General features: G+C 40.8%; 2 protein-coding genes, 1 non-coding gene and 1 pseudogene across 7 annotated transcripts in view; 3 read left to right on the forward strand and 1 right to left on the reverse strand.

Moving 5' to 3' along the window:
• LOC118022977 (WASH complex subunit 2-like) overlaps positions 1 to 12453 on the forward strand; it is a 53722-nt gene extending 41269 nt beyond the window's left edge. For 4 of the 5 annotated variants that reach the window (XM_035023979.1, XM_035023996.1, XM_035023987.1 and 1 more), the window contains 8 exons: positions 2868 to 2996; positions 3124 to 3204; positions 4774 to 4896; positions 6067 to 6129; positions 6488 to 6700; positions 8361 to 8981; positions 9800 to 9977; positions 11745 to 12453. In XM_035023979.1, the coding sequence (XP_034879870.1) occupies positions 2868 to 2996; positions 3124 to 3204; positions 4774 to 4896; positions 6067 to 6129; positions 6488 to 6700; positions 8361 to 8981; positions 9800 to 9977; positions 11745 to 11884 (1548 nt within the window). In that variant the 3' untranslated portion in view covers positions 11885 to 12453. The remainder of the gene's footprint in view (positions 1 to 2867; positions 2997 to 3123; positions 3205 to 4773; positions 4897 to 6066; positions 6130 to 6487; positions 6701 to 8360; positions 8982 to 9799; positions 9978 to 11744) is intronic. The other variant, XM_035024002.1, reaches the window with a different exon arrangement.
• Positions 2324 to 2385, forward strand: LOC117998776 (annotated as a pseudogene).
• Positions 12454 to 15152: 2699 nt separating the features above from the next.
• The window catches only part of ZFAND4 (zinc finger AN1-type containing 4), a 79293-nt gene continuing 66474 nt past the window's right edge, over positions 15153 to 27971 (forward strand). Inside the window, exons 1-2 of the mRNA XM_035024033.1 lie at positions 15153 to 15343; positions 24166 to 24466. Coding sequence (XP_034879924.1) covers positions 24205 to 24466 — 262 coding nt within the window. The 5' untranslated portion in view covers positions 15153 to 15343; positions 24166 to 24204. The remainder of the gene's footprint in view (positions 15344 to 24165; positions 24467 to 27971) is intronic.
• LOC117998893 lies at positions 24917 to 25024 on the reverse strand. Its single transcript, XR_004676124.1, has one exon. It is a non-coding gene; the product is annotated as a U6 spliceosomal RNA (small nuclear RNA).

Here is a 27971-nt window from a genome sequence, read left to right on the forward strand (position 1 = left end):
TGGGGAAACTGGAACCCTCCTGTGTTGCTGTTGGGAATGTAAATTCGTGCAGCTGCTTCAGAAGACAATTGGGTAGTTCCTGAAATTGGCAAGCATGAGTCACCACCAAGACCTAGCAATTCCACCCGTAGGTATATATCCAAGAGTTAATGAAAACACATATTCACACGAAACTAGAATGTAATGTTCACAGCAGCATTATTATAGTCAAAAGATGGAAAGAACTAAAGAGTCCATCAACTGATGGATGGATAAACAATATCTATTCAAAATGGAATATTATTTGACAGTAAAAAGAATGAGTTACTGATACATGCTACAACATGGATGAACCTTGAAAACATTCTGAAACAAAGAAGCCAGTGACAAAAGACTACGTATTTTATGATTCCATTTATTTGAAATGTCCTGAATTGGCAGATCCATAGAGCTAGAAAAGTATATCAGTGGTTGCCTAGGTCTGGGGGAGTGGGGTAGATGAGAATGGAGAGGCACTGGGGTTTCTTTTGGGGTGATGGGAGTGTTCTAACTTATACAGTGATGGTGTTTGCATAACTGTGAATCTGCTAAAAATCACTGAATTATACACTAAGTGAATTTTATGGTATGTGAATTTTATCTCAATAGGGATGTTAAAAAAAAAAAACCATAAGGTGGCATATTGCCAGTGCTTTTTTGTAAACCAAACTGAGGAAATGGTCTATGTTGATTTCTATGAAAAGTGTTTTATTATTTTTTTATTATACCAGTAGTATAACCTTGTTTATAAATGAGAGCTACACATAGTGAATATGAATTATTTGCTATATATTTTTTTTTAGTCTTTTACTGTGTGATTCTGTACTGATTTTCATGTTTGTGAAACTTTCAAACTTAGTTACTGTGTTACACTGGGTTTTAATGTATAATCAGTAATAATAACTAGTTAATTTTTAATGTGACGCATCTCCTCAGTTGTGAATTTTTTTAATTTTTATTGTTATGTTAATCACCATACATTACATCATTAGTTTTTGATGTAGTGTTCCATGATTCCTTGTTTGTGCATAACACCCAGTGCTCCATGCAGAACGTGCCCTCTTTAATACCCATCACCAGGACCCATCCTCCCATCCCCCTCCCCTCTAGAACCCTCAGTTTGTTTTTCAGAGTCCATCGTCTCTCATGGTTCATCTCCCCCTCCGATTTCCCCCCCTTCATTCTTCCCTTCCTGCTCTTTTTTTTTTTCTTAACATATATTGCATTAGTTGTTTCAGAGGTACAGATCTGTGATTCAACAGTCTTACACAATTCACAGCTCTCACCATAGCACATACCCTCCCCAATATCTATCACCCAGCCATCCCATCCCTCCCCACCCCACTCCAGCAACCCTCAGTTTGTTTTCCTGAGATTAAGAACTCCTCATATCAGTGAGGTCATATGATACATGTCTTTCTCTGATTGACTTATCTCGCTCAGCATAACACCCTCCAATTCCATCCATGGCAAGATCTCATTCCTTTTGATGGCTGCATAATATTCGGTGAATTTTTTTTTTTTAACATCTGTGGTTGTGATACTAAATGTTATGGGTGAGAGAGTCTACATTGTGTGAATGAAGGTCTCAGTCCTTGGATTCCTTAGGAGATTTCTATGAAGATCCTCAGTGGACTTAAAAAACAGCCAAAAGGAAAGTAGCAAACACAAGCAGTTTATTAAAGTGAAAGTATACTCTCAAGGTGGGAGAGTGGGCAGGTTCTACAAGGTGGAACCTGCCCCTCAGTTATTTTGGGATTGGATATTATTGGGTCTCTCTAGGCTGAGAGGTGGGGTGGTCTCTAATGGAGCTGCTTCCAATCATTTGGGAAGCTCCTCCCACAGGTTGGAAGGGGGAGTTTTTGACCTGGCAAGGTTTGTTACCAGAAAGGTCTTGGCAGCCTTTCTCCTTGGGTTTGGGCGGCAGGGGGGGGCAGGGACAATGGACACCTTCAATGCAAATGCATTATAATGAGTCTAGGGGTTACCCTGGGGCAGAGATGGAAGAGGAGAGGAGAGCATGTGTTCCACACCTGTGGCTCTTTGGTCTGTCAGCCCCAAGGTCTTAGAAGTCACAAGGTCAGGATGCAGGATGTTGTGCTTATTTATATCGTCCTTGCCTCCAGCTCTTGTCTCTGTCATTCCCCTTCAGGGACTTGGGGCTCTGCCTCCGGGCCTTCCTTCCACTGCTCTGTTATGGTAGCTTCTATCCAACATTAAAAAAAAAATAGGGGAGTTTAGAATGTCAAGTTGGGGGTATTAAGAGTGTCAAAACAAGTAATATGAATAGTAACTTTCAAACATCATCGCTTCTCGGCCTTTTGGCTAAGATCAAGTGTAGTAACTTTCAAACATCAGATACCCTACCAAATAAAAAGAACTTGTTCGGAATCTGAAGATAGTGGGATGGAAGGTGGATGGGCATAGGGGAAGGTTGGAGTCGGTTGCTGACAGATTAGGGATACGTACTTGACCACTCTGTAGTTCTGGTATTAAGTCAGCTGCGTTATCTTCTTCCCTTTGTGAATGAGATGGAAGCACTTAATTTGATTTTGTGTGTTTTCACCCTTAAGATGTTTCTCATTTGGGAATTAAAAGTTCAGACATTTATTACACACAGGCTGGAAGATTATATATATGTGATCTGTATTTACCAATATATTTTCCACTGTTTTTGGTAGCTCCATAGTATTCCATTCTGTGAATGTGTCCTTTCCTTTTTGATTGGCACTTGGGCTGTGTCCAGCCCTTAGCCATTTGTAAACAGCTGCAGGGGATATCTTTGTAGTTCCATATTTGTAGCTGTGATTTCCTCGGGTAAACCCTTAGAACTTCCCTCTTTTTTCCAGAGTCCTGATCCTGATGCCCGTCCAAAGAGCACAGGTGTCTTTCAGGATGAAGAGCTCCTTTTTAGTCACAAGCTCCAGAAGGACAATGACCCGGATGTTGACCTTTTCTCTGGCACCAAGAAAACCAGGGTCAGTTTCAAGGGTTCTTCACATGATGATTTTGTTATTGTATTATATATTATGTCAGCAGCTCACCTAGTTCTCTTCGTAAATGGCTTTTGTTTTAAATACTGAATTTGAGTTTTGTCTATTCCAGTTATTAGAGCCGAGTGTTGGGAGCCTGTTTGGGGATGATGAAGATGATGATCTTTTCAGCCCTGCCAAATCACAGCCTTTGGTACAAGCCTTTTGTTCTCAATACTGGGGTGTGGGGGAAAGCTTCTGGGAAGGAAATTAACATATAGTTATAAGAGTAAGGAAAATATAGGGATGTCTGGGTGGCTCAGTTAAGTGTCTGCCTTCAGCTCAGGTCATGATCTCAGGGTCCTGGGATTGAGCCCCACGTTGGGCTCCCTGCTCAGTGAGGAGTCTGCTATTCCTCTCCCTCTGCCCCTTCCCCTTGTGCTCTCCTCCCCCGCAAATAAATAAATAAAATCATTAAAAAAAGAGTAAGGAAAATACACAGAGAATTGTGGTGCTTACTAGTAAAGGAATGGCAAAATAGTGTGTTGATGACAGTGTTTGTGGTGTTGCCATCTTAATGTCTCCTAACATTAAAGCATTAACCAACCCAAGCTCTTACTGTATTACAGGCTTGATTTATTTTTACAGATTTTATTTATTTGACAGAGAGAGAGCACAAGCAGGGGGAGTGGCAGAGGGAGAAGCAGGCTGCTCATTGAGCAGGGAGCCCGACTCGGGGCTTGATCCCAGGACCCTGGGATCATGACCTGAGCCGAAGGCAGATGCTTAACTGACTGAGCCACTTAGGTGCCCCGTTTGATTCTTTTTTTAAGATTTTTATTTTTTGAGAGAGCATACGAGAGAGTACAGGGAGGGAGGGAGGGGCAGAGGCAGAGGGAGAGAGAGAATCTTAAGTAGGCTTAATGCTCAGCAAGGAGCCTGACATGGGGCTTGAACTCACAGTCCTGAGATCTTGACCTGAGCCAAAATCAAGAGTCCGGACGCTTAACCGACTGAGCCACCCAGGTGCCCCCAGATTTGTTTGATTTTTAGGTTATTTATTGAAAGACCAGTGCATGCAACATGCTGACTAAATATTTTTGCTTTTCAGGTGCAAAGCTTTAAATCTGAGTGTTAGCCGTTTGTGTCATTTTTCTCCACCCCAGTAGATTTTGTTAGATACTCTCTTTTTTTTCTAAATTAAAAAAAAAAGTTACTTAGGGCGCCTGGGTGGCTCAGTTGGTTAAGCGACTGCCTTTGGCTCAGGTCATGATCCCGGAGTCCCTGGATCGAGTCCCACATCGGGCTCCCTGCTCGGCAGGGGGTCTGCTTCTCCCTCTGACCCTCCCCCCTCTCATGTGCTCTCTCTCATTCTCTCTCTCTCAAATAAATAAATAAAAAATCTTTAAAAAAAAATATTTATTTGAGAGAGCATGAGGGGGGGAGGAGGGGCAAAAGGAGAAGCAGACTCTCTGTTGAGTAGGGAGTCCAACACGGGGCTCGATCCTAGGACCCCAAAATCATGACCTGAGCCAAAGGCAGACGCTTAACTGACTGAGCCACTCAGGCAGCCCTAGGTACTGCCTGTTTTCTGTTTAGCATAGTGAAGACTCCCGAGAAGGTCACAGTCTTTAGAATGCCATCTGAAATGCTGCCTTTGTCTTCAACCCTCATTTGAGAAATGACTGAAAACTCAGAATCCAGATTATTTTTATGAGTTATGACTTTTCTTTAAAATTTTTAAGATACCTGACAGGTGTTTGGTATTCTTTTTCTTTTGAAGATATCAGAAAAGAAGAGAGTAGTGAAAAAAGACCACTCTGTATCCTCTTTCAAGAACCAAAAACATCCTGAATCCACTCAGGGTATCAAAGGAAAAAGCACACTGAAACCGGAAACACCTCAGGTTAGAACTGCTTAAGGACTTTCAGCTCTTGTTTGCATCCCCAGACAGAGGGACTCCATCACGCAGACCCTAGGATATTCAGAGTTCTCTTGATTAGGGAGGAAACAGCAAGTAGGACTACCTCTCTTTCTTAACTGTGTGTGTTTTTATATTTAAAAAAATGTTTAAATTTCACAATTTAAACATTTTTTAAAGTAAAGCTCTACACCCAGTATGGGACTTGACCTCACAACTTGGAGATCAAGAATTGCATGCTCTACTACTGACTGAGCCAGCCAGGTGCCCCTCCTGTGGGTTTTTTTTGTTTTTTTTTAAAACATGCCTCCCTACTGCCTCATCTCTTCTCACTCTACAGCCCAGTCCCATGAAGCTATACTTATGATTACTGTTTTTGGACAGCTTTCAAATTCAGTTCCAAGATAAGAGTTAATATAGGGTGAAGAATATTTTTCCCATTAGAAGCCCCATTTCTCCCTTTGGGTTATGTTGGAGTAAGAATTACATTAGAATTAAATATAAATTATAACAAATTCCTTGGTTCGCACATTTTCTTGGTTACCTCTCCTGAGGTCACTGCTGATAGGTCTCTGTCCTCAGCAGTCTTCTCTCTGGAACTCATTCTGGGAACAGGCCGGAACTGGAGAGTGAGATCCAGTTCTGGCTTACAGCGGTTTCTGGATGTCTCCCTGAGGCTTCAGTGTCCTGAGCTGTGAAAACCTGGCACTAGGGAGAACACATCTCCAATGACTCACCCCAAGTTTCAGCTTCCCTTGCTTCTAGAACCTCAGTGCATTAGGTTGTGTGTGAATTTGCGGTGGTATTTGCGGCAGCGGGGGTGGGGTGGTAACAAGCATGGTAATTTTGCCAAGTGGTCAGGTTTTGGTGCTCTGATACGCTGTGATTCTTAGGAATCTAACCCATGATCTTCATCTGCCTTTACTCCATCTATAGTCTGACAGCATTCCACCTACACAACAGATGAGGAGGCATAAGTGAAATAATGTTAGTGAAAGGTTTCAAGGCCCCAGGAGAGTTGTGAATACCTTTCCCATTATAGAATTACAGAAAATGACAGCTTTGCTCCCTCAAATTTAACAGGCATAAGTGTAATCCAAGAGACACTTTTCTATTTCCCCAATGTATTTTTTAACTGAATGTAATTTCACACAGGACTCACCAGGTCCCGCTCCATTTAAAACCAAAGAGCCATCCCCTCGGATCTGGAAAATACAAGTAATTATAACATGTCTGGAATCTTCACTGCCTGCCTTGTGGCACCTATAAACTTTTTTGGATATTTACTTTTGTCAGCTACTGCCAGACATTTTCTTATCTCTTCCCCACCCTCTAGTTGTTGCTTCTTGTGTGCTGTGTCTGTAACATCTTTTCTTTGATCCCAGTGGTGGGCACGGGTATATAATCTTACTCTGTTTTAATTCTAAGACTAGATCAGGAGACCTCCCTGCATTTTTCTTTCTCTTGTCATATTATACGTTATGTATACCATGTCTCTTGTCATGCGTCACAGGAGTAATAATAGACTGCTGTGTTTAAGAAAACATACAGAGTAAGTTTCACTTTTCTTTTTTAGGCCAATCTAGCGATTAATCCAGCAGCCTTGCTGCCTGCAGCGGCTCCGCAGATCTCTGGAATAAAGCCCGTTTTGCCAGAATTGGCTTTTCCTTCATCTGAACCTGAGAGGATCCACAGTCTGGAAAGTATGCCCACTCTTCTCAGTAGTGGGGAGGCCGGCGTGAGTTTCGATCTTCCAGCTCAGGCAGACACCTTACACAGTGCAAACAAGGTGATGAAACCACCTTTGCTTGCTTGCTTGCTTTTTTTTTTTTTTTTTTTTAGCCCGAAAAACTTGTATATTTCTTCCTAGTCCATCAGTTACACATCATAGGCTGCCTCCCATTCCCCCTGTGAAGGAGGCACCTCTTCCTTTAGCCTCTCCATCCCCCTTAAGCCTTCCTAATTCTGCCTTCCACTGCTTCTGTTTGTTACATTTACATTCTGCTCAGTAGCCACGTGAAGTCCCACTTCCTCCAGGCTCTCCTGCATTGCCCCTTGGAGGTTTTTTAAACATAGCAAATCGCGTCCCTCCTCTGCTGGCCTCCCTGCTGCCCAAAGGAGGACGGACATTCAAGCTCCTTGGTTTGGTGTTAAAGCCTTTTTACAAACCATGCTAACCAAAGCTTCCAACTTGCTCACCAACCACACTGTCAGCCTAAACTCCAGTCATACCAGGCACTGTTCCATGAACACACACACCTCAACCCTCTACTGCCAATAGCTTGGGCTGCTTTCTCTGTCAGGAATGCTCTTGCTCATGGACAGTCTGCTCAGACTGTCACTTCACTGCTTCTGTGATGTTTCCCCTCTGCCCTCTTGTCCTGGGCTCCCTCCTCTGAGATCCTATGGCAGTTATTTCCCTGCTGGTACAGTTCCGTCACACTGGTCCACATGACTGTGGATGTATGCTGGATGGCCTGAACTCTTTGAGGTTTTGCTTTCATTTTAGTTGGTTCTCTTTTCTATCCAGTCTTCCTTCTCTAGAAAATCTTGGCTGATCTCTGAGTAAGCAACAGTACCTCGGATAACCCTAGCAAATACATTCATTCTAAGTATTTCCAAACCTATTTTCCTTGTGAAAAATAAAATATGCTTCCTTTTGTTCTGTTTTTTGTTAGCCTTTGGTAAGGTGAAAGGTAAGTTTACATTGGCTACTTCTTAAAATTATTCGTGAAATTTTCTTGAAATAGGCACACACAGCCAAGTAATTCGGCCAAAGTAGCTTGTACCTTCTTAAAACTACTTGACTGTGTATTTTGGAAAATACCATAAATACTACATTATTGCTAATAAGTAACTCCTATTTTGTGGTTATCTTAAAAGTTCTGATTTCTAAGCCACATTTTTTATGTGAAATATTTAGCATTTGAATTTAGTGTTTGTTGACTTGAAGAAAAGAACATTTTAGATTACCTTTCTTTATTGTCTTTTATCTTCCTGGTTTTGGAGCCTGGTTTTAGGCTAGCCCCTGGAAAAGGTTAGCACTGGAATTCCTCCTGATTCTTTCTTGTTTTGAAAGATACCTACATGTAAACCGAGGGCAGAGTAAGAGCCAGGGAGGGTGTGGAGCACAAGAGTACCAACATGCCTACTTTGAAGGGTTCTAGCAGCAGATGAAGCCTTTTGTATGAAATTGAACAGATATTGCCCTCCAAAGACTCAAAAATGGGGACTATTAAAAGATTCAGAGTAATGCAGTCTTGGAGAAGCTATTAAATGTCTTTGGAAATCTTTAGGAAATCATCTCTTCTGTGTCTTAGATAATATCTTGATTGAGGTAGACCAGACAACTTTATAATATTTTGAGTCAGTGATTATTTGCTATGTTAGTTTTGAACACTTTTTTTTTTTTTTAAATCGTTAGATCAACATGTTTTTTGCCATTACAGAGCCGGGTCAAAGTGAGAGGGAAGCGTAGACCGCAGACCCGTGCGGCTCGGAGGTTGGCTGCCCAGGAGTCCAGTGAGGCTGATGATGTGAGTGTCTCCAGAAGATCCATTGCACACTTGGCAGATGGAGACATTTCACCAGGTGATGATCCTCAGCCACAGCCCAGGGCAGCTGGTGGACGAGACAGCTCTGAGGAGGCGGTGGTAGCTACCATTCCAACGTGGGCAGGCAGTCCTGTGTCTGAAGTGGACAGAAGCTCCTTTGCGAAATCTCTGCGTCAGCCTCTTGAGGATGACCTTTTTGATTCTGGAGATATCTTCTCCAAGGGCACTGGATCTCAGTCCACGGGGAGAAGAAAAGCCAAGGCAAAGGCAGCAGAGAGCCTGGCCAACCCGCCACGGGGGAGTAAAGAAAAGAGCCCCATGTTTCCTGCGCTAGGGGAGGCAGGCAGTGATGATGATCTGTTCCAGTCTGTTAAACAAAAACCAGCAAAGAAAACGAATCCTTTTCCCCTCTTGGAAGATGAGGATGATCTCTTTACAGATCAGAAAGGCAAGAAGAATGAGTCAAAATCCAACAGTCAGCAGGATGTCATCTCAAAAGCACAAGATATTTTTGAGGTAATAGAACATAACTACCTTTTTAGACCTGGTTCTATGTTAAGACAAATACTGGATTGGCTCATTTGAGTCATACATTACAATAATCTTGTTTCATTGCTGCTTGCTATCTACTTGCTTATTAATACTAATAGTTGGGTTCTTTAATTAGTAATTCTGAAAGTTACTCAGAAGTCGTTTTTTGTTTTGCTTCATGTGGGGGTGTGGTTCTTGGCTGGCCATAGTGATCCAAATCTTGATTTTTATAGTTTTTATCAGCATGTTGCTGTAGTCCCCTTCCTTGGTGTGTTGTTGCTCTGTGACCTATATAAAGCAGCTTCAGAGTACTGCTTAAGTGTTTAGGCTCTGGTTCCTGAGGAAACAGGGCCTGGCTGGAGCTGACAACTTAGTGCCGGCAGGAAGGCCTTCAGTGCCGCTCTCTGGGCACATGTTTATTGAGCCTCTGGGTACTGGAGGCACAAAGTGAGGTAGGACCAATATGTTAGGGACATTGGATACAGACAGGGCAACAGATAAATAAACTGTTTTCAGATAATGTTGACTACCATAAAGAAAACACCTCAGGGCAGTGGAACAGAGGGATGGCTAGGTGTAGGAGCCACTCCTTCAGGTAGGACTGGTAGAGAAAGCCTCTCTACAGAGCTGGCGCTTGAGCTGGGACTAGAAGAAAGACAAGGACTGGGCCAGGCAGAGATCTGGATGGAGTTAGGGATTCCAGGTAGAGAAAGCAGGTCACGTGGCTGTCCCAGAATATGGTGGCAGTTTGCAGTTCTACAACTTGATTTCAAATTGTTTTACTTGTTTTTTGGCTCAACAAGGATGATATATTTGCTACAGAAGCAGTCAAACCCTCACAAAAAACAAGAGACAAGGAAAGAACATTTGAATCCAACTTGTTTGATGATAACATTGATATCTTTGCTGACCTAACTGTAAAACCAAAAGAAAAGTCCAAAAAGAAAGTAGAAGCCAAGTCTATATTTGATGATGATATGGGTAAGTTTGATTTTCTACATATGACACAGAGAGTGATTACCATTCAGTGACTGTTATTTCTCTGGCTACCTTTATGTGGGCCCTTTCTTAGAAGATGTTCCCCAGTGGGTTTCCTTTGGCTTGCTATATAATCCTGAGTTAGGCTGAGGATGGATAAGTAAATGGACTAATTATTTTGGTGAGACAACTTTTTGTTCTGATGGTCATCAAGGAATTTGAAAGATCCCAGAATTTGACCTTTATTTATAATTTAACTTTTATTTTAGTATGCCCCCTGCTGATCATCTGTGATAACTCTGAACATTCTGATGTTATGAAGGGAGGGTCAGAAACTGGTCCACAGGCTGAAATAGGCCACGGTGGCTGCCTTGGGTGTGGTGCAGTTGTTTGAGTTAGTTCTAACTGAAGAGTGTCAGGAGTTCAGAGAATGGAGGGGAGAGTGCAGGAGGAGAGCAAGATTATATATGAAAGCAGCTTATAACTCAGACTTAATATCTCACCCAAGATCTTCTGTGTTTATAAACATGCTCATTTTCCCCCATGGTATAACATCTACTTTATTAATGGGCAAGCCGAATGCCTAATCCTAGATGTGACCCTTCTGCTATGTCCTGTGTTGATGGATAGGACTTGAGCTGAGGCCGAATACACACTTTTTCCTCCGTCCCCTCCCTCTCCCAGGTCTAGACCTTGGGGTTAACTGGGAGAAAGCAGCTGCTGTAGTGCCACATGGGGCCTACTCCTGGCGTAAGCCATGTGCTTTGTCTCCACCTGCTTCCTACCTTGTTTTGTTTTTTTAATTACAACAAAAGTTGTAATAGATACCTGTTGTAATAGATGAATACTATTTGGAAAGTGTAAAATGTGAAAAACAATCCCTAGAGGTAACCATTATCAAGAGTTTGATGTGTATCCTTTCAGACCTGGTGATGTTTAATAGAACTTTGTATACATAGAAAAATATACTTATTTTTTCCAAAATATGAATATATTTCATCTGTTCTGCTGTTCCTTTTGTCAGTTAATGTCTTCCCATGTCAGTACTTAGAGATCTGTTTCTTTGTTTTTAGTGGTTGTATAGTATTCCTTTGTATTCAGCCATTAGCATATTGAAGGCGATCTAGATTGTTGCCACGTTTTCTTTGTTAAAAATAATGCCATGGCCTTTAACATTTGTGTATAGATATCTTTATGTACACGTGCTAAAATGTAGGATTGAATCCTAGCAGTAACATTACAGGTGAGTAAGATGAATCATGAAACACTAGAGGCAGTGAAATAACTAAACACAAACGTAGTCATAAAGACTTATATTTTTGGCATTGATGTGCCTAAGATAGGTGTGTTTATTCTGAAAGAGGGGGACTCCTATGTTGGATTTCCCTTTGCTTATTTGTTTTGCCCTTTCCTTTTAAAATCCAATGGGAAGAGAATGTAGAAGTAGGTATAATGTCGCAGATAGTAAAGTCAGGGGCAGGATTGGAGTTCGGTTATCTTTCCCTTTTTCGTCTCCTCCACGTGTACACACGTACCTTTGTGGCTGAGAAAATTGTTGTCAGAGAAAACCCGTGACTTGTATGTGATCATAAAACTTAATTAGTAGCAAAGTCAGGACCAGAATCTAAGAGGCTTGACTCTTAGTGTTTTTGGTATTCCCTACTGTTACCAGACTTGAATGTTTGGTGATTTATGTAGATGTGTCTTAAAAGCATCTGTTTTCTTGCCTAATCAGCAAATCCTTTTGTTTTCTTTTTTTTCTTTTTAAAGATGATATCTTCTCCTCTGGTATCCAGGCTAAGACAACCAAACCAAAAAGTCGGTCTTCACAGGCAGCGCCTGAACCAAGATCTGAGCAGAAGGTGTCCAACATATTTGATGATCCTTTGAATGCCTTTGGAGGCCAGTAGAGCATACAGGGTATCACATCTCAGCCTTCAGCTACATCCTTGAGTTAATGATGCTGTCTTATGTACTCATTGTCTTAATTAGGAAAAGCAAATACTGGAACAGCTAGCTCACCTCTTTCTCACCCAACATACTTAGTAGTTTTCTGCCCCGGTTTTAATCATGCTTAATACTGCAAAACAAAAATAAATATTTCACAGTGTTGTTTTTTTTTTTTAACTGTATTTTTATTTAATTAGCCTTGATGGGGCCACAGTATGATTTTGGGCATGTTGGAGAAGAAACCTCTATGTGCCTTTCATGAATGGGCAGGGAATTTCAGAGGAAGCAATGCCAGACAGATGACCAGGAGTATTCCTTTCATGGATAGAAGCCCTAGTTTAGAGCCCAGGCAGGTGATAGAGGAAGAGGATGCAAGATTATATACTTCAGGACTCTTTGCAGGAGGACGTTTCCTCTGATTCCACTGAATTCTGAAAATGCCTCTATAGGTTCATTAAGGCAAGGTTTGGCAAACTGTGGCCCTCCCGTTGTCTGTTTTTGTAAATAAAGTTTTATTGGAATACCCATTCATTTACATTGTCTATGGCTGTTTTCACTCTCCCTACAATGCCAGAGTTCAGTAGTTGTGAGAGACTGGACAGCCCACAAAGCCTTCTATCTGACCCTTTACAGACACAGTTTTCTGATCCTTGCTCTAAGGTGTCCATTTCCATTCCTTTGGAGCTTTGCATTATTTTGTGAATGAGGCAGAATGAACCCAGATAATGGAAGGAAAAGTACTGAGGATGGAAATGTCCTTCTGTAGAGCGGCACTGTTCCATAGAACTCTGCACTGATGGGAATATTCTATAACTGTGTTGTCCAGCGTGGTAGCCACATGGGTAGCTGACCCCTCCTCCAGTCTGTGTTTTCTTATGCTGTGCCATGTTGGTGCTAAGTATTCAAACTGTAACCATGGCACAGTCTTACAGGCAGGCCCAGTTGGTTTCACAAGTCCTGAAACCACTAACTTTTTCCTTTGGCACTTTTTTAAAGATTGAACTTGGGATTGCTGATACTGAGTCGGAGATTTTGTACAGCTCTCACAGATCAGCTGTTTGTGCTGCTTTGCTCTGAGAGTGACTTGAAGGCAAAAGAGGGTGCTTACACCTTCTGTTCCTTAGGTTACTTGTGCATATAGTTACCTGCACCTGTGTCTGACTTAGTAGGCATCTGTTAAACATAGTTTTCCTTTGGGAATGATAACTCTGATCCATCATTAGGATTGATTCCAGGAAATTCATGAGAAATTAGAGTTAGAAAATATGTAAATCGCTATTTTTAGAGGTTTGAAAGGGGGGAGGGAATTTATACTTATTGGTCCTGTGGTCGGCACTTTCCATGTTCTTTTATCCAGTCTCCATAAGACTACCAGATAGGTAATGTCCTCATTTTACAGATGAAGCTAAAATCTGGAAGCAGAGTACAATAGTGGAACAAGTTTGGCTTTTTGTAGTGAGACCTAGATTTAAATCTGGTTCTAGAGCTGTTTGAGTGTAGGCAAATTATTTTACTTTTCTTAGCTTCTGTCTCCTTTGCCAACTTTGTCAAGTGTTCAGTACCAACTTTGTAGGATTGCGATGGGAGAGAATATGCAACAACCCTGTATGTTGACTACATAGCACTTGAAAAATGGTATATAATGAGAAAGAATGATTTGACCAATATAACGGAGCTTCTGTGTTGGAACCCAAGGCTACAGACTCATCTGCCTTATTCCACAAAGCCTGTGATTTTAGTTCTTCCCTGACTGAAGTGAGGAGGCAGGTTGAAAAACTAAGTTTTTGATTCAGTATGATTCACTCCATCACAGGTACTATTTTAGAATTTGTATACAAAGATAATAACAACATCTCTGTCCTTAACAGGCTCCAATCTATTCAGTATTGGAGTTTAAGAAGGAACCAGGGTTGAGAGCCTGAAGATGTGTCTCATCATAAACCCCAGTGTATGCTCAATGTTGGATTGTGGAGATTAATTGGTGGGTGGGGTCTCAGAGGAGATATGAGAAAGGATAGGAGAGATTAGATATTGGGGTTCATTTTGGATATATTCCTCTGACTTAAGATGAGGATGATGAAGCTGGATTGGGAGGGGGATTACTGTTCATTGTCATTTTGGTAATCCACCTAGTGAAATAGGCCTTTTTGGTTGGAAAATCTGTAAGGGTTGTATTTAGAACACGTGTGGGGAATGGGAGGGAAAAAGGAGTGGGGGCCCATTTTAGGATGGAGGGTTTATGTTGTCATCGTGTACACTTGAGTTCAGCACCTTGGGAATTAGAGTAGAAAAAAGAAGTGTGGCTGGGTTTACCCAACTCTGAGATTTAACAATCCAAGGTGCCCAGTCTAATACCTGGCCTGCATCTCTCAGTTGGTAAATTGGATGAGGGATAAATAGAGGAGACCAAGAGAGGTACTTTACGTTTGCCCTTGTTTTCAACCTGGTACGCAATGGACCCATATTTCAGATGAGACCAGTGAGGCCTTAACGTTAGGAAACAGTGAAGCAGGGGAATGGGGGATCTGTTAAAGGCAGGACGGCCCTGAAAGCACTAGGCATGAACGGGGTCTGGAAGGGACCCACTGGAGGGGGGCTGCCCGGTACCCTCCTCACCCCAGCACTTGGGGTGCCTCTTAAGAGCAACCTTAGGTGGCCTCTGGTAAGGTGCAGTCCGCACCCTAGTCCGGCCAGAGGCCAATCCCGCCGCTCCCAGCAGGCCGTGCGGCAGGTATCCGGCCCGCCCAATTCAGTCCTAGGCAGGTGCCCACTGTTAGTAATAAAGGACCAACATCCGGGCCTCTCCTAACCGACACCCACCACGGAACGGAGAGGAAGCCGCGGCTCCCGAGCAACCGCCGGCGTCGGGCGGCCAGGCCCCGCCCCCGTCCCCCGCCCGCACCCTCGCTGATTGGAGGGCTACGTGAGCGCTGGCGAGCGATTGGTACGCGGTGTCACAAAGGGGCGGGGGCGCGGCGACCGCGGAGTGTTGCTCGTCAGTACCTCCCGCGGCGTTGCTCGCGGGGCCGCGCCTCTCTGTAGGCCTGCGGGCAGGCGAGCGAGTGGACGAGACAGCCGGGGAGGGTGCCCGGGGCTGCGGGCCGCTGAGCCGGGCCGCGCTGCCGCCGCCGTCCTCCGCGGGCCGGAGAGGAGCGCCGGCCGCTCGGCGCGGGGCAGCCGGGCCCCGCCCCCTCCGCCGCCGCCGCCCTGAGACCGGCGCGGCCCGACGCCTTCCCCGAGGACGTCGCCTCCACTTGGCGTAGCTCCGCTGGCGCAGCGCGGGTGCCCCGCCCCGCCCCGTCCCGTCCGAGGGGTGCTGATCTGCCAGATTCTGACGCGGAGCCTGCGCACTGCACTCCAGATCAGGCCCGTGCGTGTGGGTAGCCGGCGTTTATCCCGGAGGAGCACGGGCTGCGCAGGTGACCCAGTGGGCTTCGAGTGTGCCCATTGAAGGCTCGAGTAGACAGACGTTGGCTTTGAGGCATTTCCCAGACCCGCTAGAAAATTGAGTCCAGGCTAAAGTTTAGGGTACATATGTATGAAGTGGTGGATAGAATTCTGTAGCTTGAGTTTAAAACAGGCATGTTTTCACATAATTAGTAGAAACAGTTCATTAAAAGGCAGTGCTTTTAATGGTTGCGTAACGTTCTGGATCTCTTCATATTGGGGGGAAAGTTTAAAAGATAACTGCCCTCTGTGGCTAATATTCTTTACAACAGGATAAAGTCGATTCCTAGTGATATTATTGAGCGCCATTATTGCCTTACCCATCTTTAACTTCTCTCCCGTCTTTGGTTGTGTATTTTTAGAACTTTTTCAGAAGAAAGTAGGGTTTTTGGGTATTGATTTAGGAATGTTTTTTGATGCCATTACTCTTAATAGCTAAGTATGTTTTTTAAATTGATAAAAATTCTGGAAGTATTTTTTTGCTCTACCTGCCTCTTTTTTTTTTTTGCTCTTGCTTTTGTATAATTTAGCTGTTGATGTTCTTGCAACATTTCCCATCCTGTTTTTGAGTCTTCATTGCCCCTCGTTTTCCAGCATCATAGGGTTCCATAATATGCTTAGTGGAGAATGACCACACACCACTTTCAGAAGCTGTCAGTGGGCCCCGATGTTAATACTGACTAGGTCTTTGACCTGCTGGAACTTTCATTTGCTCCTCTGCCATCATCTAGTCCTCCAGTCTGGCTTAACCAAGTTTCACAGCCTCATTTTGTTCTCTCTTACTGTGTTTTCTACTGAGGAGAAGTGTAACTATTTTTTAGAGGCACACATTTCAGTTTTGAATTTGGTTACCAACCTTGCTCCTTTCTGGATTTTGGAGATTACTCCATTGATTAGTTGCCAAACTTTTGGTGGGTGTTCCAGTGCCATTTAGTGCTGCACTCAGTTGCTATTTTTCTTTTGGCCCATGGTTGCTTTATCCATTCTCATTATGGTTGAAGGACTTCCAAATCTGTCTGTTACCTTCTTCCGTCTCCACTTGTTTATTATATTCGGGGTATTGTTGTGGCAGAGTACTGTGGTGAAGGGAATGCTCCTTATATCTTCTGTCTCTAAATTCCTTGGACAGGCACTGGTCACCCATGCCTTTTTTCAGCATTCCGGACCCCTGACTTCCGTTGCTAGAGCTGCTACTATGTAGGTGGGAGTGCTGTTGGCTTTGGGGAAACGGACACTGATAATTCTTTAGTACATTCTTATTTGATGGAGCATGATAGGTGTGTTTTTAAGAATCCACATGTTACCCAAAATCATATTATAAAAGCAGTTGTTTCAATGAGGGGGAAAAAGAAGTTAGGGATTAGCTTCATAAAAATTCATTTTTCCTACAGGCATTTCAGTGTTTTAAAGATATAAAAAACAAAACCCGAGCAAGACAGCCATTTATTTGGCTTATATTTAAGAGTTGTGGCCTTTTACCACTGTCACCGGTGGTATTATTAGCATAGTACTTTGTATTGTTATATTTATTTCTCATTGTTTTGATAAATAGTATTATAGCACTCAAAGCAGCTGTGCTGCCAGCACCAGCTTTTCTTCTTGCAGTGCCATCTCTGTAGGACCATTAGCAGTCTTTACAGTGCAATTCAGGTTCCCTAATTAATTCTACTTCCAGTTGGTGTTATAAAAATTCACACTATAGCAGAAATCCATGTATGTGCATGTATATTATGAGTTGGACAGACTTTGGTGGACTTACTTTGGAGTGAGTCATAGCATGATTCTCATGGAAAAGCAGTATTTGTACAAACAAACTTTTAGAGCATGACCAAATATTTTTTCATTTCTTAAGACAAGGGTAGTACCATATATGTTTCTCACAGGTTTGTTCCAAGGATCAATTGAAAGAGTGAATATTTATTTACTCTTTCATTGAACAAACCTTTAATGAGTACCAGTATACACAAAACACTGTGGTAGGTGATAGGGCAGAAAATCAGATGTGGTTTCCCTCTTAAGTAGCTTACAGTTTGTTTAGGAGAATAAGAAAGTCACGTAAAAGTGAAATTGATTGTAATGTAATTGTAATATATGATGGAGGTCAGGGGACAAAGGAGAGTCACCATAAAAGGCTTTGTGGAGTAGTTGCTATTTGAGCTGAGTCTTGAAAGACGATTAGGTTGCTTGTTAGGTAGCCAAGTGTGGGGATGGCAGTGGGTAGAGTCAAGCAGGAGAAATGAGATAGAAGCTGATGTATTCTGAAGCTGCAGGTGCAAACGATTAGAAGACAGATGTACCAGAGGTGTTGCAGGGTGGGATGATGTATGTGTATGAATAAAATGAGGCTGGAAGGTGAGATGCATGACCTCAGGGCCTTTCTCAGGAGTCTGAATTTTATTCTGTAGGGAGTGAATTTATTTTTTTATTTTTAAAGATTTTATTTATTTATTTGACAGAGAAAGACACAGCGAGAGAGGGAACACAAACGGGGAGTGGGAGAGGGAGAAGCAGACTCCCTGCCGAACAGGGAGCCCGATGCGGGACTCGATCCCGGGACTCCAGGATCATGACCTGAGCTGAAGGCAGTCACTTAACCAACTGAGCCACCCAGGCGCCCCATGTAGGGAGTGAATTTAATTCTGTGATTTTATTCTATAGGCATTCTCTTCTGTGGAAGCCATCATAGGGCCTGGAGCTAAGAAATAACATGCTCAGTTCTACCTTTTAAAAAGATAGCTATGTTACCATACCATATGTCATTAGGCAAATGCAAACTAATACACTGAGTTACCACTACACACCTACTAAAATGGCCAAAATCCAGAACACGGACAAAATCAAATGCTGACAAGGATGTGGAGCAATAAGAACTCTTATTCATTGCTGGTGTGAACGCAAAATGGTATAGCCACTTAGGAGACACTTTGGCAGGTTGTAATAAAACTAAACACATTGTAAGATCTAGCAGTCACACTCATTAGCATTTCCCCAAGTGTGTTAAAAACATGTCCACACAAAAACCTGCACACAGATGTTTATAGCAGTTATATTCATAATTGCCCAAACTTGGAAGCAAGCAAGATATGTCCTTCAGTAGGTGAATGGATAAACTGTGGAACATTTATACAATAGAATATTATTCAATGTCATAAAGAAATGAGCTATCAATCCTTGAAAAGACATGGAAGGAACTTAAATGCATATTACTAAATGAAGGAAGCCAATCTGAAAAGGCTACATACTATATGATTGCAACTCTATGATATTCTGGAAAAGGCAGAACTATGGGGATGGTAAAAATATCAGTGATTCCCAGGGATTTGGGAGGGAAGGGTGGGTGAATTGGTGAACTACAAAGGACTTAAGGGCAGGGAAAGTATTCTGTGTGATAGTGTAATGGTGGTCACATTTATGAAAACCAGTAAAATATACAACACCAAGATTAAACTATAATGTAAATTATGGGTGTTGCATGATAATGAGGTATCAGTGCAGTTTCTTCAGTTGTAACAAATACACTGCTCTGGTGTAGGATGTTGATGGGGAGGTAGTACATGTGTGGGGGCAGGGAGTATATGGGGACTCTGTAAATTTTGTTCCCAGTGTATTCTGTGAGACCCATATTACCTTGATGCCAAAACCAGACAAAGATATATAAATAAAACTAGATCAGTATCTCCTATGGATATATATACAAAAATCCTCGAAAAATACTAAGCAAATCTAGCAACATATATAAGGATTATAAACCATATACAAATGATATTTATCTCAGGAATGCAAGGTTGGTTCAACATATCAGAATCTGGTTTTTTTTTTTTTTTTTTAAGATTATTTAGAGAGCAAGCACACGGGGGTGGGGAGGGGTAGAGGGAGAGGAGAGAGAGAATCTCAAGCAGACTCCCTGCTGAGTGGGGAGCCCAACCTGACATCAAGACCTAAGCGGAAATAAAGAGTTGGATATTTAACTGACTGAGCCACCCAGGCGCCCCCCATCAGTGTTCTTTTAAACACCATATTAATAGAATAAGAGACAAAAAACACACGATCATCCCAATAGACACTAGACAGAAAAGCATCTGACAAAATCCAGTACCCTTCATGATTTGAAAAAAAAAAAGACACTTAAAGTAGGAGTAGAAGGGAATGCCCTCAATGCAATATAGATTTATGTATGAAAACCCCACAGCCAAAATCAGTACCTTAGGGTGAAAGACTGAATGCTTTTCCTCTACAGTCAGGAATAAGACAAGAAGGTCTGCTCCCACCACCACTACTCAACCTTGTATTGCATATTTAGGCAGGGTAATTAGGTAAGAGAAGGAAATAAAGAGCATCTTATTGGAATGTTGAAGATTGGATATGAAGAAGTAAAAATCTCCATTTGCAGATGACATGATCTTTGATGAAGAAAATCCTAAGGAATCCACTGAAAAACTATTAGAACTAATAGATGAATTCTGCAGGGTTGCAGTGTACAAGATCAATATATTAAGATCAATTGTATTTCTCTACACTAGCAATGAACAAATTGAATAGGACACAATAATTTCATTTATAGTAGCATCAAAAAGAATATAATTCTTAGGAATACTTTTTTTTAAAGCAAAACTTGTACTCTGAAAACTATAAAACATTGTTGAAAGCAATTTAAGAAGTTTTAAATAAACTGAAGGACATTGCATGTTCATGGATTATAAAACAATATTGTCAAGATGGTAATATTCTCCAAATTAATCTGCATACTCAACACAATTTTTATTCAAAAGTCCAACTGGTGTTTTTGCAAAATAGACAATCTGATCCTAAAACTCATACGGAAATTCAAAGCACTCAGAATAACCAAGAATCATGAAAGGGAAGAACAAATTAGAGAACTCACACTTTCTATTTCAAAACTTATTGCAAAGGTAAAAAGACAATGTGGTACTGTTATAAGGATAGATATGTAGATCAGTGTAATAGAATTGAGGGACTGGAGGGCGCCTGGGTGGCTCAGTTGGTTAAGTGACTGCCTTCGGCTCAGGTCATGATCCTGGGGTCCCGGGATCGAGTCCCGCATCGGGCTCCCTGCTCAGCAGGGAGTCTGCTTCTCCCTCTGACCCTCCCCCCTTTCATGTGCTCTCTCTCTCTCTCTCATTCTCTCTCTCAAATAAATAAATAAAATCTTAAAAAAAAAAAAAAAGAATTGAAGGACTGGAATTAAACCCTCATATTCATGGTCAATTGGTTTTTGACAAGGGTGCCAAGACAATTCAATGGGAATAGAATAGTTTTTCCAACAAATGCTGCTTGGACAATTGGTTTTTACTTGCAAAAGTATAAAGCTGGACCCTTCTTTCACACCATCCACAAACATAAATTCAAAATGGATAGACCTACATATAAGGCTAAAACTATACAATTCTTAGAAAAATATATGCAAGTAATTTCTCTAACACCATTCACAAAGATAAACTCAAAGTGGATGAAAGACCTCAATATGAGACAGGAATCCATCAAAATCCTAGAAGAGAACATAGGCAGTAACCTCTTTGACATCGCCCACAGCAACTTCTTTCAAGATACATCTCCAAAAGCTAGTGAAACAAAAACAAAATGAACTTCTGGGACTTCATCAAGATAAAAAGCTTCTGCACAGCAAAGGAAACAGTCAACAAAACAAAGAGGCAACCCACAGAATGGGAGAAGATATTTGCAAATGACACTACAGATAAAGGGCTGGTATCCAAGATCTATAAAGAACTTCTCAAACTCAACAGCCAAAAAACAAATAATCAAGTCAAAAAGTGGGCAGAAGATATGAAAAGACACTTCTCCGAAGAAGACATACAAATGGCTAACAGACACATGAAAAAGTGTTCATCATCATTAGCTGTCAGGGAAATCCAAATCAAAACCACACTGAGATACCACCTTACACCAGTTAGAATGGCAAAAATGGACAAGGAAAGAAACAACAAATGTTGGAGAGGTTGTGGAGAAAGGGGAACCCTCTTACACTGTTGGTGGGAATGCAAATTGGTACAGCCACTTTGGAAAACAGTGTGGAGGTTCCTCAAAAATTTAAAAATAGGGCTACCCTATGACCCAGCAATTGCACTGCTGGGTATTTACCCCAAAGACACAGATGTAGTGAAAAGAAGGGCCATATGCACCCCAATGTTCATAGCAGCAATGTCCGCAATAGCCAAACTGTGGAAAGAGCTGAGCTGCCCTTCAACAGATAAATGGATAAAGAAGATGTGGTCCATATATACAATGGAATATTACTCAGCCATCAGAAAAGATGAATACCCAACTTTTACATGGGTGGGACTGGAGATTATGCTAAGTGAAATAAGTCAAGCAGAGAAAGTCAATTATTATATGGTTTCACTTATTTGTGGAACATAAGGAATAGCATGGAGGACATTAGGAGAAGGGAAGGAAAAATGGGGGGGGGGGAATAGGAGGGAGAGATGAACCATGAGAGACTATGGACTCTGAGAAACAAACAGGGTTTTAGAGGGGAGGTGGGAGGGGGGATTGGTTAGCAATTTATCAGCCATTGGTCAGCCATTGGTGATGGGTATTAAGGAGGGCACGTACTGCATGGAGCACTGGGTGTTATACGAAAACAATGGATTGTGGACCACCACATCAAAAACCAATGAGGTATTGTATGGTGACTAACAACATAATAAAATTTAAAAAAAAGAAAAAAAATATATGCAAGTAAATCTTTATTACTTTGGATTAGGTCAAGCTTTTAAAATGTGTTGCCAAAAGCACAAGCAACAAAAGCAAAACAGCCATATTGGAGGTCATTAAAATACACTTTTGTACTTTGAAGAACACTGTCAAGAAAGTTAAAAGGCAACCCATAAAACTGGAGAAAATATTTGTGAATCATATCTTTAAGAGGCTTGTATCGGGCGCCTGGGTGGCTCAGTTGGTTAAGTGACTGCCTTCAGCTCAGGTCATGATCCTGGAGTCCCGGGATCAAGTCCCGCATCGGGCTCCCTGCTCGGCGGGGAGTCTGCTACTCCCTCTCCTGCTCCTCCCTCTTGTGCTCTCTCTCTCTCTCAAATAAATAAATAAAATCTTAAAAAAAAAAAAGAGGCTTGTATCTAAAAAACATTAAAAATCCCTTTTATAACTCAGTAATAAGAAGACAACCAAAGTAAAAATAGTCAAAGGATATAAATGTATTTTTCCGAATTGATATTTCTGTAAAGAAGATATACAAATAGCCAGACAATAAGCACCTAAGAAATGCTCAACATCATTAGTCTTTAGGGAAAGAAAATTACAACCACAGTAAAATACTACTTCACACTCTCTAGGATGGCTTTAATCAAAAAAGGTAATAAAAAGTATTGGCAAGGATGTGGAGAAATCATCACCCTCTTTTCATTGTTGGTGGAAATGTAAGATGGTTCAGACCACTTCTGAAAACAGTTGGTGGTAACACAAATTGCTAAATGTGGAGTTACCACCTAACCCAATAATTCCAATCCTAGGTATCTATGGAAGAGAAAGGAAAACATGTCCACACAAAAACCTGTAATCAAATGTTCTCATAGCATTACTCATAATAACCCCAAATTGGAAACAACCCAACACACCCATCAACTGATGGCTGCATAAACAAGTGGTATAGCCATACAATGGATTATTATTCAGCAATAAGAATGAAATACTGATACATCTTAGAATCATGGATGAACTTTGAAAATGTTATAAGTGAAAGAAGCCATTCACAAAAGATTACATATTGTATGATTATGTGAAATGACCAGAATAGGCAAAATGACAGAAAGTAGATTAGGGAGTGCCTAGGGCTGAGAGGGAAAGGGAGAATTTGGGAGTGATGATTATAGAGTATGGGGTTCCTTTTTGGGGTGATGAAAATGTTTTACAGATGATTGTGATGGTTGTACAATTCTGTGAACATAATGAAAACCAGTCAATTTTAGACTTTAAATAGGTGAATTTTATGGTATGTAAATTATATTTTAATAAAGCTATTGTAAAGATATACCTACCCCTCCAAGAAGATGTGTATCACCTGTCCTAGTTTAAGTTCAAGACATTCCCTTTACAGAGTTTTCACTGATTAATAGCAATTTATCAATTTGGTTGTCCCTATTCTCCTAATTATACATTTGTAATTTATCTTAGGACTTCTGTCTGTTGTGTTTACCTCTAATATTCATTAGTCATTGCATGTTTGTGTGTAAAGATTATGTCTTAATGTCTGTTACCAATATTGATGTCATTTTAGTGCTGTACTGATAGATAACTCTGGAATGCTTATTGGTTATTTAGTGAGTTTCCTATTTTTAAGGAACCTATCAACATGGTTGGTGTTCTTTTATTCAGAGTGATTTAGATGTACAGTGGTTATAAAGTTATATTTTATATGGATTAGAAAACTACATGGATTAGTAAAGGATATGCATAAAATTTTCAAAATCTTGCAAATACATGTCTCTGTGTGGAGTTCATTGGTTTAAATGTCATTAACAAAAATATATTTGTCGAGTATGTATTATAAGTAAATGTGCTGAGCTCTAGTAAGATACAGGAAAGTATTGTAAATATACCTGTTCTTAATAATCTTACAGTCTGATTGGGAGAGTGGTTTTGGAGATAAACTTGAAAGATAGAGGATTAGACAAATTAAGTACTAAAAAGAATTCTGGGGCTCTCTGGCAGATTGATGTGGGCCAGAGTTATTCAGAAAGTCTTTATGGCAGAATAAGACTTCCAGATAGTCTTGTTAAAAAAATTATTCTTGTTTTTTTAGGTACAAAACTCAAAACATGAACAACGATATATATTACCAATGTTCAAAGCTGATTTGGCTAGAACTGGGATACAGTTGCCTACAACATATTCCAGAGGAATTAGAAAAGTCAAAGTAATGGATAACAGAAAAGATCCTCCATTCTTCAATGAAGATAATGTGGGACCATTTTACTACAAACTTCCTTTCTATGATACCATGGAGCTCTTCATTGAAACATTGACTGGAACATGTTTTGAGCTGAGAGTTTCACCCTTTGAAGCTGTTATTTCTGTGAAAGCAAAAATTCAAAGATTGGAAGGTACTAGTTTTTCTTTGCTTTTAGGGTATGAAGATTAAATTTGTTCATCAAGAGTGTATAATAATTCTAACTTTTCTTACGGATAAAATGTCAAACCTATATGGAATTAGGAAGAATAGGATAATGTACCCCCATAGGCCCCTTACTCAGCTTCAACAGTTATCAATTCATGAACTATCATGTTTCCATTCCTATATTTCTCCCACCCCCTTCCATTTCTACCAGATTCTTTTGAGGGAAATCCCTGGCATTGTGGCAATAGTACATGAAATAATATTTTAAAATACTTTTTCAATAGGTTATAATGACATGCAAAATCTGCCATAAGTTCCTTACAGTTACTTTCAATGGGAAATCATAATTGAGTTCCCTTTTAGCTATTTACCTATTTATACTACTTTGCAGATACCTTTCTTTTTTATTTTTATTTTTATTATTTATGTATTTATTTAAAATATGGAATGCTTCACGAGTTTGCATGTCATCCCTGCACACGGGGCCATGCTAATTTTCTCTGTATCGTTCCAATTTTAGTATATGTGCTGCCAAAGCAAGCACTACTTTTCTTTTTTTAATGTGGAGATTTTCTAAGAGTTTTGGCTTACATTTACATATATTTGAAGTTTCCTCAGTATAGCAGGGATGCTGAATATGGTGCAGTGTCTCTGTGGTTTACGTGTTTGTGAAAGGTGTCATAAATTAGTTTGTGTTAAAATTAGAGTCTCTTTCTTTGTACTTTGCAAATTTCTGAAATAAGTGGTATTTGCCATTATAGTTGTTAGAACCCAGTATGTACTTGAAAATTAAATTGTTCTCTATAACACTAAACGGATCTTGCTATAATTTAGAAGTAGTAACTAGCATTGCCCCCTAGTCCAGTTTAAGTTCAGAATTGTAGAAGGATGATTAGGGTTGGAATCTTGTATCTTTGTAAAGGCAAGGATCCTGGTGACTGAGCTTCTAAATATTTGCTGTTCTCTACTAACTAACTTCTATTAAGTTAGTGGCCCGCTGAGTCCAGTGACCATATTAGTATATACAGTAATGGCACATGAAACCTCTTTCCCTCAAGTGATTTGCCGAGACATGGAGTCAGAATAGGTTATTTTGACATTATTCTGCCTTTTTATTAATATGATGGCATAATGATATCTTTTTAGGAGCAGGAAGATAAAACCCTCTTGTGTTCTAAATAATCTCTGTATTTTCCCCCTTTCATGCATTTTGAATAATCTTCATGCCGCAAAGCACTTTATTTTTTTTTAAAGATTTTATTTATTTATTTGAGAGAGAGAAAGAGAGAGAGAGCACATGAGAGGGGGGAGAGTCAGAGGGAGAAGCAGACTCCCTGCTGAGCAGGGAGCCCGATGCGGGACTCGATCCCGGGACTCCAGGATCATGACCTGAGCCGAAGGCAGTCGCATAACCAACTGAGCCACCCAGGTGCCCTAAGAACAACTTTTTATGACTGGTACTATTATTATTCCAATTTTAAATTAGCACAAGTGAGGTAAATAGCGGTTAAGTAATCTGTTCAGCTAGAAATATGAAATCAGGCAGTCTGGCTTCCGTGCTCCTGTCCCTTCAAGGCCTATTTAAAGTTCCCTTGCAGGTTCTGCTCCTTTCTTGCTACAGCCTCATCATTCCTTTTTTTTTTAGTTAACATATTATTTGTTTCAGGCGTACAGGTCTGTGATTCATCAGTCTTACACAATTCACAGCACTCACCATAGCATCCCTGTTGTCTACTTTTTCATTAGATTTCTTAACATATTAATCATAGTTATTTTAATCTCCCTGTCTGATAATTGTAAAATCTATCATATATGAGTCTGGTTCTGATGTTTGTTTTATTTCTTCATACTGTGATTTTCTTTGAGTATGCCTTGTAATTTTTTTTTTGAGAGCAAGATGCAATGTATTAGGTAATAGTAACTGAATTAAATAGGCCTTTAGTGTGAGCTTTTATATTAAACTAGCTAGGAGTTGGGCTTTGTTTAATGTTTGTTGTAGCTATAAGTGCCAAGGCTTCAGATTCCTCTAGTTTCCTTGTTTTGTCTCCCCTGTTGTCTTTGGGTTTCCCTAAGAGCTCCTCCTTTGAAAGAATCTGTGTCTTGTAACTCTTTCACCTGTAATCTGCTGTTATTATGTTAGATCCCTGTTAGTGTGGTGGTAAAGTATCAGGGAAGGGAAACCATCTATAATCTTATAATTCAGTCTCAGTCTTCTGGTGGACCTGTGTTCCTAGGCCATGACCTTCATTGTGTTTGTTAGTGTCTCCCCTCCCCCCATTCCTGTCTGGAAATATCCTTACCCCAGATGAGATAAGGTTCTGATAAAGTGAGTATAGACCTTTATTATGGAAACTGCTCTAAACTTTTTCTTAATGTTTGTTTCTACTCCCTCTGCCTGAGCTACAAGAGGATCTTTCTTGACTCTTCACAGTGAGAACCAGGTGGGATTCCTAGAGACAAAACTCTCAATAGTATGGTAGCCCCCCCCCCCAAAACTATGGCCTCCAGGAATTCCTCAATCTCATGCTAGTCCATACTCAACCCCTACCAGTTCTTAAAGTTACCATTTAAGTGTTCCTTCAGGTAAGCAGATCTTGGCTGTAACTCTCAGGATTTTCATCTCTCTGTAGATTTTGGGGTGATGGTTTGCCCTCCTACCTGTGTCTCCAGTGGATTGAAGAAAGGTTGCTGGGTTTCAGTTTGTTCAGCTTTTTTTTTGTTTTAAGTATGGGAATGGCAACTTATAAGCTCTTTACATGTAGTATCTGAAACAGGAAGTCTCAATATTGTTTTTAGGGTAACCACATCTGTCAAGACCCTATTTCTGAGTGAGGTCATATGTTGAGGTATTGAGGTTTAGGGTTAAGACTTCAACATATGAACTTTTGGGAGACACAGTTCAACCCATATCTACTATATAGGTCTATTGTTATTGGCAAACATTACTGTCATGTAACTATCACCACAATCAAGATAAAGAACAGTCCCATCACCCACCAAAATCCTCCTGTGCTTTTGTGGTTAACCTTTTTATGTAAACCCAGCTCCTGGCACTCACTGACCTACCTCTGTCCCTGTAATTTTGCCTTTTCTAGAATTTCCTATAAATAGAATCACATAAGGATGCCTGGGTGGCTCAGTCGTTAAGCGTCTGCCTTCGGCTCAGGTCATGATCCCAGGGTCCTGGGATCGAGCCCCACATGGGGCTCCCTGCTCAGCAGGAAGCCTGCTTCTCCCTCTCCCACTCCCCCTGCTTGTGTTCCCTCTCTCTCTGTGTCTCTCTCTGTCAAATAAATAAATAAAATCTTTAAAAAAAATAAATGGAATCACATAGTATGTAGCCTTTTAAGTCTGATTTCTTTCACTTATATATAATACATAATACATAATGCATTTGAGATTTATCAACATTGGTACATGTATCAGTAGTTTATTCTGTTTATGGCTGAGTAGTGTTCCCCTGTATGACTACTATACCATACTTACTTCCA

The sequence above is a fragment of the Mirounga leonina genome, unplaced genomic scaffold (assembly GCF_011800145.1).
Source record: "Mirounga leonina isolate KUSES-001 unplaced genomic scaffold, KU_Mleo_1.0 Mir_114, whole genome shotgun sequence".
Classification (NCBI taxonomy): domain Eukaryota; kingdom Metazoa; phylum Chordata; class Mammalia; order Carnivora; family Phocidae; genus Mirounga; species Mirounga leonina.